General features: G+C 39.5%; 1 protein-coding gene across 1 annotated transcript; it reads right to left on the bottom strand.

The window, feature by feature from the left end:
- Positions 1-10761: 10761 nt before the first annotated feature.
- On the bottom strand, positions 10762-11088 carry LOC148802264 (uncharacterized). The gene has a single exon (XM_088897855.1). The coding sequence runs from the start codon at positions 11086-11088 to the stop codon at positions 10762-10764; it is 327 nt and encodes a 108-aa protein (XP_088753981.1).

The following is an 11088-nucleotide window of genomic DNA, read 5'->3' on the forward strand; positions in this document are numbered from 1 at the left end:
AGCTCTGGGCAAGCTTTTTGTGACAATAGACAGTGCTTACGTTAGATCAGAGCTAAACTTTTCCGGTCATATTCACGGGAGGGATCAACCCATTGCTCTGGGAACCTGTCATCGCAATCGGTACATTCAATCTTCCTTCCTACAACATTGATTTGTTCTCTAAGTCGGGGAAGGCCCAAGGGTTTTCTAAGAGAAAAGGGCAATGGAAAGAAAATACAGAAAGTTTTGATGGGTATTTTGATAAGTTAATGCATTCCGTTATCTGACTTAACGGCTAAGGGGTCTTTGTCTAATGACCAAAGTTCAAGGAGACTTTATCGCAAAAAAAAAAGCATAAGGGGGTCTTTGTCACTAACCCCATAATACAAGGGGGCCTTTGTAATTTACCCTTTTTTGGTGAAATAAACTTTCATTATAGAAAGAAGACGGGATAAACAAACAAGAAACAATAACTAAGAAAACAAAAGAAACAGAACAACAGCCAGAAAAACACTAAAGAACGTGCCACCAAGGCATTCACGCAGACTCCTTTTACAAAGGCTTTTGAACTTCCACATTATTTGTTGGAAACAAACCAGAATCTTCTAAACATAGATGATTGATTAACCATTCAGGAGGGGTGAGCCAATCCTCTTCTACCCCAAATCTTCCTTTTACAGCCAAAATGTGGGTTGCTTGCACTGCACCTCTACTTACAGATTTAAGCTTTAGGTTAAATTCTATCAAAGCATACAAGCCATTCAAGAGAGGCCACACAACAGGATCACGATCAAAGGATTTCTTAGAAATTACATTTACTACTGTTGCCGAGTCACAAAAGCAGAACAGAGATTGAAAACCTAACTTTAAAGCAGCTAAGCAACAATCTAGAATAGCTAGAGTCTCAGCAAGAAAAAGCAAATGACAACAATCTAGAACAAAGATTGAAAACCTAACTTTATAGCAATGTTGTTATGACAACATTTCCAAATGAAATGTTTCATCTTCGGAGGGACCTTGATAGCCCAAGTTTTCTTCCATAGTTTTTGATTCATTGGGGATGCAGCTCTTTCTATAGAGAGATTTGGTTCTTTGTTAACAACAAATTGATAAGCAGATTTTACTGAAAACCTACCTTTTGAGTCCAGAATCCAAACAAGTTTGTCCTCTCCCCCAAATAACCCAATTTTGGGTGCATTCTAGGACTGAAAAAGATTTCAGATTTTGAGAGGTTCACCTTTTGTCCTAAAGCCTCCCATAATGCAAAAAACAAATGGGTAATGGCAGGGCAATTTCGATTTATTTTAATTCCAGAAATAGATCCATTAGAGTGAGCATGTTGTATAGTCAAGGAGAGGACTTCTGAGACTATTAAAAACAAATAGGGGGAAAGAGGGTCTCCCTGTCTAAGAAACAGAAGAAATGCACTGCATCACCCAATTTATGAATATTTGGCCAAAACCCAATTTTTCCATCACATTTTTTAGAAAACCTCATTCCACTCTGCCATATGCCTTGTTCATGTCTAATTTAATAGCCATGAAAATTTGTTTTTCCCTCGAAGTCTCCATGAAATAGATTGACTCATGGGAAATGAGAACATTATCAAAAATTTGCCTTCCAGGAACAAAGGCATTTTGATTTTGACTTATGATTTTTGAGAGGATGGGCTTCAATCTGTTTACTAAGATCTTTGCTATGGTTTTATAAATTGTGTTACAAAGGCTGATGGGCAGAAATTGAGTTGCTGATTCTGGATTTCTGCACTTTGGAATGAAAGCTATAAAAGCTCTATTGATAATTTTGAAAAACTCTCTAATTTCTGTTTTGAAACTTGTTCCAACACAACTCCAATATTTTTGAAAGAAAGAATTTGGATATCCGTCTAGAGATTTATGGGGGCTCATTTGGAACAAAGCCTCTTTGATTTCCTCATCATCTATTTCTCTTTGCAACTAGGAATTATCCTCATCCTGTACAACCCCTTGGACTATATTATAGATTTCAAGATCAGAGTCTGGGTTTGAAGATTGAATAAGTTCAATAAAATGATTCATCAGAAGTTTGGTGATATGATCCTGACCTAGAATCCAATTCCCTCTTTCATCCTTCAATGTTACAACTCTATTCTTAGCCCTTCTTCTTAGTGTTGCTTGGTGAAAGAACTTTGTGTTGTCATCTCCTAGCTTTAACTAGTTTAATCTTGATTTTTGAGCCCATAGTACTTTCTCCCTTCTTTAACTCCTCACATAATTGTTGTTCCAGTTGATGCACCCTTGATTGCTTAAAAGAACATCCTATGGCATTTCTTTCCGATAAATGGGGTTGGTAAGTTGGTGGGTTCGTCGGTATTTGTATTTGGGTATTAACTATAACTAGTCAAAACCCGTGGATGTACGGATTTATTATTGGAATAGAAGCAAAAGGAATTCAATTAGTAGAAATCTCTTGAAAGCAAAATTTATGCCCACACCTTAAGAGCATGACACCTAATCATATATCAAGAATATCTTTTATACATGTATTATTAAAAATTTAAAATATTTAATTATAGTATTAAAAATTTAAGATAATTAATTGTTTTAAAATTTATTTCATATTTTATTAATTATTAAATTTTAAATATTTTTAATTAATTTTAAGTTTTGTTGGTAAAATTTTAATCGTGTTCACTGTCCAACTTACAAGACTCGTATATTGTGCGGATAATTTGAAAATGTTTCACCCGCACACAATGGGTTTCTAGGAACCCATTCATGTGAATGACCTTATGGGCCATCCAAAGCCGATACACCTCTCTCTCTCCCTCTCTCTTACTTCTGATTATGCATTCTTGATGGATTACATTATCTTTCTATTAATTAGTGTTTGAGATGGAAGGACTATGTCCTAGACATTACTTGAGTCAAGATTAATTCTATTTCATGAGTAGATACTACCATGCTCAAACTATATTGATGAACTATTGGATCACTATTGCACCAAAAGAAGTATTTGTTAGAAAATACCCATTAGGGTGGGTAGGACCTGGATTGTAAGCTCATTGTGTGGGTGTTAGGACTTAAACAACTTCCTAAAATTGCTCGATTAGGAGATTTGAAAATCCAAATTTTGAATTTAAAATGACTCATTAATTTGGTAATAATGGGGGCTGTTAATTGAGAGAAAATTAAGGGAATTAAATTTCATGTAATTAGGTAAGCTCTTTGATAGGAAGACTGCCTAGAAAGACAAGAGAGTAAGGACCCCTCTTACCTAGGTGTGTGGTGTGTATTCTCTCACTACTTATCTCATTCTAACCTCCATTAGAGTGCTCGCTCCCTATCAGCACTTTCTGAGAGTGATAGAACACAGAGAGAGATCAGTTGTGGCCCAAAGGGATAGTTCAGTCCTTGCAATTACTGATTATCATATTAGTGAAAGACTGTTATTGCACTCGACTACATTGATTTGGTCAAGAAGATAATGTGCACGCGGATGGACTTTGTTTCAAGAGGATATTAACACATTGGTTATGGTGTCTGGAGGTATGCATTAAACTTGATTTTATTTTGATTCAATCGGTCAATCCAAGGGTGATTACTAGTTTGAATGAATCAGTTTAGAACTGTTTGCTTTTGGTTTTTAGATTAATTCAATACATCAATCGTAAATTAATCACAGTAAATGGGGACTGATATTCGACTAGTAACACATTGACCGACCTATAGTATTGTGAGATTCTAGTGACGTTCCTTGTAGCTTAATAGTTTCTATTCTACTTATTTTTTATTAATTTAATACGGCTCATACAAAAATGGGTTACAATTCACTCGTTTAATGCAATGTTTTGAAATGTCTTTAATGCAAATGGATGCAACTTCTTTAATGTAATGTTTTTAAGTGCTATTCTGGACGTAACTTCTTTAATGCAAATGGATGTAGCTTCTTTAATCCAAATCATCTATTAAGAGGTGCTATTCTGGATGTCAATTGGAAAATAAAACTCCCCCTTTCTCTCTTGGTTAAACTTTTAAATAAATGATTTGGAATTACATAAATTTAAAAAAATAAAAAAAGATAGATGCCACATCAGATCATTCCATTTTAATATATAGATATAGATAGGTTCCATGGAAAATAACAATTTTCAAGTGATTCATTTATTTACATGGGTAAGTAATATTTTCATGAGACTAGGGTGAATCACTTTGTCGTTTGCATGGAAATTTGTTAGCACATAATCGGACAATAATGACACTTATGAATAAAATGTTCATTATATAAATTTACCTGGGAAACAAAAGAACACTAAAGGGGAGTTTATGCAACCCAATTCAAAGGAAGAATCCCCTCTTGGATCAACACCTCGCTCGCACTAAGACATCTCTTATTTATAGAGCAATAAGAACATATCTTGTTACCACTGAGTATGTGATAAACTTATGGTGTGTCAAGTCCTTCCCTACATAAAGGCACTCCTGAGCCAATTGAATTGGTCCAATCTGTGTGTTTGACAAGATTGCATTTAGTGGAGAATGAAGACATACAAAAACTTTCTACTATAATAGTTAGTGAAGATTACCATTAAGAATGGGTGTTGGACTTGGAGTTCTAGTCTCCAGAGATTTCCAATAATAGCCGATACTAGATTTTGTTTCTTTACTTGGAGTTACTACAAAAATGGTTGTTGGTCATAAATTGTACCCTGCAAAAATAATGAAAATCTATCAATTCTCGGCTGAGGAGATCGACCAAGGAAGAAAAGATTTTTTTTCTTAAACAACTAGTCCATGGTCATTTATTAAACATAAATTGTGGAATAGATAATGAAATCATCAAAAAGGTAAACTCAAATAGTAGAAGAAAGACACATTGAGTTTTATTCAAAGTATCCTCTAAAGTCCTATTCTTGAACTAGATAGGTGATATCTAAAATAAATGAGTCGTTTGACCCGAACGGTCAAACTGATGACCCATAACCTGGAGGTAAAAATGGTTTAGCCTCTGGATTGGTTGGTAAAACATTGTTCAAAATAGCTACAACTTACATAAGATTTATAAAAAAGAATAAGCAATTTCTTTGTATACAATTCCAACTTAACATGCATGTATCCATGATCGACACCAATAATCAATCTTATTTTGTTCAAAAAATGGACAGTATTGTTGGGATGATTCACTCCCCATGATGAATGGCTCAAACAATCGTTAATTGACTTGTATCAATCAGGCCCCAAATAGCTAGATAAGACATGGACAAAAACATGGATTAGGTTTCATTAGATGTTAACAAAAGTTACCAACACAGAATAAACCATAAGAACAAAACCTAATTATCAAACTAAACACACTGCACAAATTGCTGGTATATTGGGTTTCATTTGATGCAAGAGTTAAAGTAGTGATACAATATACCCTATATCAAGCATATCGTATTGTATATGTGGTTCAACAATACACCTTATAAATAGAGTTTGAAGAATTAAATGGTTTTAAATCATAATGCATGTTTTGTCAGGCCCCCTGTCAATTTGTCAGAAAGAAATAAAAATAATAGTAGTTTTGCATAGCATCAGTATGTTGAACCTTGATTAGATGTTGATAGAAAACTTAATTTGATTCTTTGTAGAGCAAAATGGGCAAGTCTTATTAGATTAATAAAGGTCTCACATCTGTAATCAATCAAAGAAAATAAAAAGAAATACAATCCATTTCCATTCACTAGTGATATATATATATAATGTGTGTGGGTGTGAACCAATACATTGACAACAGTCTATTAATAAATAGCTCAAGTGACATGACCATCACATGTTCCAAAAAAACAAAGGTTTTATATTAATAAAGTTGCAATATTTCATATTATAATAAAGAATCAATACTAAATTACTACTTAGATAAATTTTTGCATTGGTTCATTTATTGACTTGCGTTTTTTAGTAATAAAAATAAAATTTATTAAAAAGGAAAAAAGAGTACAAGAAGGGGAGGATCCCAAGGCCCTCGAAAGAGAAAAAACACCTCTTGAAACCAATACGAATGCACCAAGACCACCTGGACTCAAAAAAAAAACAAGGATCCAAAAGCCCAAAAAGAAGAGAACCACCAATAAACCAAAGCAACCTAAAAACCACATGCCTTAAGAATAAAAGCAATTGCAAAAATAGCATAAAAAACACTTCATAACCTCGAGATAGTACCAAAAACCTTTGAAATATCAACACCAAAATCACCCTCAAATAATGCAACCCTCAAATCATTGACCACTAAAACTTCTAGAATTTTTCTTGGTCTTCACAATCTTTTTACTTAGTTTAATTCCAAAGAGAGTTCCTTTTGGCCTAGAGAAAAAACCTTTGAAGCCATAATATCTTGTTGTATCCTTTGTTTCTTAAATCTTCTATTTGCTAGATATTTTTCTGGAGTTCTAACGAATATGAGGGTTTCTCATTAATCCTTTCCAACTCCTGCACTGCACTTTTCTCAAATAGCTAGGCATCAACCAAAACTTTAGTCTTCTCACCAAAGTCTTCTACCAATTCAATGTAGTTGAGTTATTGTGGCCTTTCTTGACTAGGATTGTATAGTATTGTGTTGAATGGAAACAATTATATAGTTGCTATTTTACCTAGCCTGGAGAAGTGTAAATTTGCTCACATGGAACTATTTGGGAAAGTGCTAAAAGTCATATTACATGGTTATTAAATGTTAACCCAATCAGCATCATGATTCATTATAAGTCAATCTTGAAAGCAGTAGGGGAGAACCAATTCTATTTTTCGGCCAAGGAGTGGAAAAACTTGTATTATCTATTTATAATGCGCGATCTAGAAGCTCCTAGCTGGAGGGTTGTCTGGACGTACTCGAGTGATGAGTTAGAGCAAACTGCAAAACAAAGATTAGAGTGACCGGGGTGGATGACCCGGGGAGGTTGCTTCGATGCTTAAGTCAGTATTCTGTTGTGGTTGTGAGGTAGAATTTGAGTGCTAGAGAGCTTGGATGCAAATAATCGCGCATACCTGGACCATGTAGGGATTGATGCCTTTATATAGCTGAGCTATCGTGGGTTTCCCAAAACAGTTCCAAGATTTGCGGCCTAAATGGATGAGATTTGTTTCCACTATAGTCGAGGAGTAACGTATCAGTCAATGAACCTTATTGTCGCTGCTCGATCCGAGTAGAGAGAAGATAAGGCTTGCCGTTATGCGGTGTGATCCTGTAATATTCAGAGTCTGATGGGAAGCTATTGAAATTGATTACGTGTCATTTCAGTTCTTGGGCCCCGAATTCGATTAGGCGTCGAAGTGGTGTTATGCCGAGGTGGCCAAACATCCGAACTCCACATACTACTGACTAGGCTCCCTTTGTTGAGTTGTCATCCTATAGGCAGATCGCGTCCACGTGATCTTTATTTACTAGGTCGTGCCAAATTACCCCTCATCAATTGCCCCCAACTCCTCGTGGTAGCCTAACAGGGGTCCTGACTCAGCGCGGGGAGTTCAAGACGAGCTTAGGTGGATTTGACACGAAGTCTAGGTGATGCGGAGGGGGAGTCGTTGGTCAAACCTGTTCGACCGTTCGACTCAACTAGGAAGTGACCCAGATCGCGTACCCGGTAAGCACGGATGTCAAGCCGATTATAGACTCCGCGGACATCAAAACACACACTAAATCGATTTCAACATCGGGAGGCGTGCAACCGGTTTTCCTAGGAGCCGTCGGATTGTGTTGATCTTGACCGTTGATTTCCGAATATACTAGTTATAAATAGGGGCCAAAGGGCCCATTTTCTTCACCACAAATTCGTAGGTCCCCAATTTTTGAGGTCGTGCTCAAGTATTCTAGTTTGGTGTCAGCTATTTCTAGGTCCGAGGTCATCTTTCTTTCTTTGGTCTTCCTTTTGGTGAGTCCACCTTCCTTTGCTTTTTTGATTCTGTTGTCCTTTCCTTTAATATGTCTAGCCTTAGCTTAGATAGCCTTCTAGACGGGAGCGACGAATCCATTGGGGCCGAGGTGGGTACCTCGGCTCAGACCGTGGAGCCTCATCCTGCCAAGGTGGTCACTTCGGGACAGGATGTTGACCTCAGTCCACCCGAGGTGGACTCACCTCGACAGGAGCAAGAAGTTTCTGGAAAGTCAGCTTCCACCTCACACTGAGGTCAGCTGCCAAACAACTTTGGCTCGTTGATAATGACGACGGACAGGCTCCAAGCCTTAGTAGCTTGGTACAGACTCCCTAGCGACTTTGTGTATAGCATCCCCTTAGGCAACTCTCCTTGGGATCATGATCACAATGAGATCGTGGTCTTCGAGGAGTAGCTTGTACCCGGTCTGTGTCTTCCACTTCACCCTCTTATAATCGAAATTGTTAAATTCTTTAACATCACCATAGACCAGCTACACCTGAACTCTATCCGTAATATCGTAGGGACCATTTTTCTTTTCCATGATTACAACCGTCCCCTTGACCTTGACGTCTTTTCTTCAATTCTTTCCATTAAGAAGAACTCGTCCTGTGTTCTGCCCGAGCACAGGTGAACTTACTACTTGTCTCCTCATCTTGGGTACAAACTGTTGCACAAGCTCCCTAACAAGGTTCCGGCCTGAAAGAGGCGCTACTTTATGGTCCACAACACCGACGGGTGCCCTTTCCCAACTCATTGGAGGGCAGCCATCCAGGGCCCTGACGTTAGACTGGACATGAAGACAAGGAAGGAGGTCCGATCTTGGGCGAAGCTCGGCCTGAAGTTCAAAAACTTCGTGACCGAGGAGAAACTCGTGGAAGCCGGCCTAAGTCCTCCTGGTAGGTTGCTACTTGTTGTACTTTTTTCATTCGTTTTACTTCGGTATTGTATTTGACTTAGCTCATTTCTTATCGCAGTTACCATGGATGACATCCCTACCGATGAGCTCTTCGGGAGCATGAAATAGGGAAAGAAGAAGAAGAGAGCCTCCAAGAAGGCTCGTGTCGAGACTGAAGCTACCACCACTATGGTCACTGTTTTTGAGCCCAAACACCCACCTGTCGCCGAGTAGCCTCCCGTAATCGATTTGGTTGAGGAGGACCCGGGCAAGGCCACCCCACCCCACATACCCGAGGAGACTACATCTTTAGAGCCTGTTCCAATGACCGCCACCTCTTCGGGCAGTGATGCTCTAGTCCGGAGCATTTTGACTCCGAAGTTCGGCCTTTTTAAGAGCAAGGACGCAGTGTTTACTGAGGAGGTCGCTCGTTGGGCAAACTTGCCAGTTGCTCAGCTTAGGGCCCGAGCGGCCACACATTGTATGGTGGTATGTTCTTGAACCTATCTTTCAAGTTTTCTTATACTTAGATTTTTCGTATACTAATGCTTGTTTTCTTCTCTTGGCAGGTGAACTCCTCTATCCACGCCTTGGCCTACTAGTTTGAGGTGAACCTAATGCGGACTCTCGAAGCCGAGGAGTCTTCCCGAACTACCCACACTGAACTTAACTTAGCTCGTAACAAAATCAACAAACTGAAGAACGATGCGCGAGCTAAGTAGGAGCTGCTAACTCTGTTGATGACAGAGAAGAAGGAGCTCGAAGAGCGTGAAGTGGCATTGAAGAGGGAGATCGAGAACCTCGAGGCTCATGTGAAGGAACATACTGAAATCTTGCTTTAGGCGATGAAGGAGGCCAAGGTTAAGGTAGTTGAGGAGTACAATTCTTCGGTGGAGCTTCGGGAAAGGTTGGTCAAGGCTGGGATAGCGGGCTACCGCAAGGGGTTCAAGCTTAGTAGGTGGTTGACCCGGCGTGAATTTGCCCACCTCGACCTCAGTGCCATCACCACGTCTAAAATCACCAAGGAGATGGCCGTTGAAGCCGCCAAGGATCCGGACTCCGAGGCGGGGAGCGATGACAACCTACTTGATGACGAGGGAGAGGAGACCTATGCCATCGAGGACCATATGGAGACAGATCCTCTTGCTAAAGTCTCCGTTAAGGATGAGGAGCCCCGAACAAACTGACACCTCTTTTCTTGGACCCCTCCTTTTGTAATGCTCGATGTTCCAAGCCTTCGAGCTCGGTTAGACAATTGTAATCTTTCTCTTTTTTTTTGTACTCGGAGTTCTTTATCAATGAAATACAAGTATTTTGCAATCTTTATGTGCAAAATTTTTCTGTGTATGAATTACTCCCGATCTGGCGAGCTAAACCAAATAGAAGTAAAATTTTTTCTATGTATAGATTACTCCCGAGCTGACACGCTCGACACTAGTAGGAATAATCTAATTGTCATTGTATGCCAGTGTGAACAGATACTGTAGGATACATACCCGACCTGTCTGTACCTGGGTTACTTTGCCTTACCCATGCCAAAGCGATTGGGTTTTAAGCTACCTATGCCAAAGAGGCGACTAGGACTTTTATCGTGCCGAGGTCTCTTATTAGCTCAGCACCATAGCCCTTAGGCTTCTAGGAGTGACTTATAGTCCTCTCTCCAGCTCATCGTCTTTTTGACCAGTTCGGTGATTTCTTAAGTAATTTATACATGGAGTTGTGGGCTCATACATAGTACCTTCTTCAGTTGTTGATGTTCCATGCTCGAGGTACCGATTTTCCTTCCAAAGTCTTGAGCTCATCCGTGCCTTCCCCATACACTCGTCTTATATGGTACGGACCTTCCTAGTTCGATCCGAGCTTACCCACGTCGGGCTAAGGTACCATAACTTTTCGTAGGACTAGGTCACCGACACGAAACTGCCGCTTCTTGACCCAGGCGTTATATTATCGAGCCACTTTCTGCTGGTATGCCGCAGTTCGGATGTAAGCCAGGTCTCACACCTCCTCTATGAGATGCAGGTCAGTATGGAGCTCGTCATTATTTGCTTCCTCATCATAAGCCTTAAGTCGCAATGTGGGCACTTCGACCTCTGCCGGGATCACCGCCTCTATATCATGTGTGAGGTTGAAGGGGGTCTCACTTGTCGCTGTCTTGATGGTAGTCCGGTGGGCCCAAAGAACGCTGGGTAGCTTGTCCACCCACAACCCTTTAGCTCGTGCAAGATGATCTTTCAACCCACGGAGGATAGCTCTATTTGTTACTTTGGCCTGCCCATTTGCTTGTGGATGTGCTACCAAAGTGAAGTTCTGCTGAATCCCCAT

This window comes from Nelumbo nucifera, chromosome 2 (genome assembly GCF_055504915.1).
Source record: "Nelumbo nucifera cultivar China Antique chromosome 2, China Antique-T2T, whole genome shotgun sequence".
NCBI lineage: Eukaryota > Viridiplantae > Streptophyta > Magnoliopsida > Proteales > Nelumbonaceae > Nelumbo > Nelumbo nucifera.

Bases quoted from the DNA above. Each gene is read 5' to 3' on its own strand.
- LOC148802264 (XM_088897855.1), bottom strand. From the start codon at position 11,088: ATGGGGATTCAGCAGAACTTCACTTTGGTAGCACATCCACAAGCAAAT.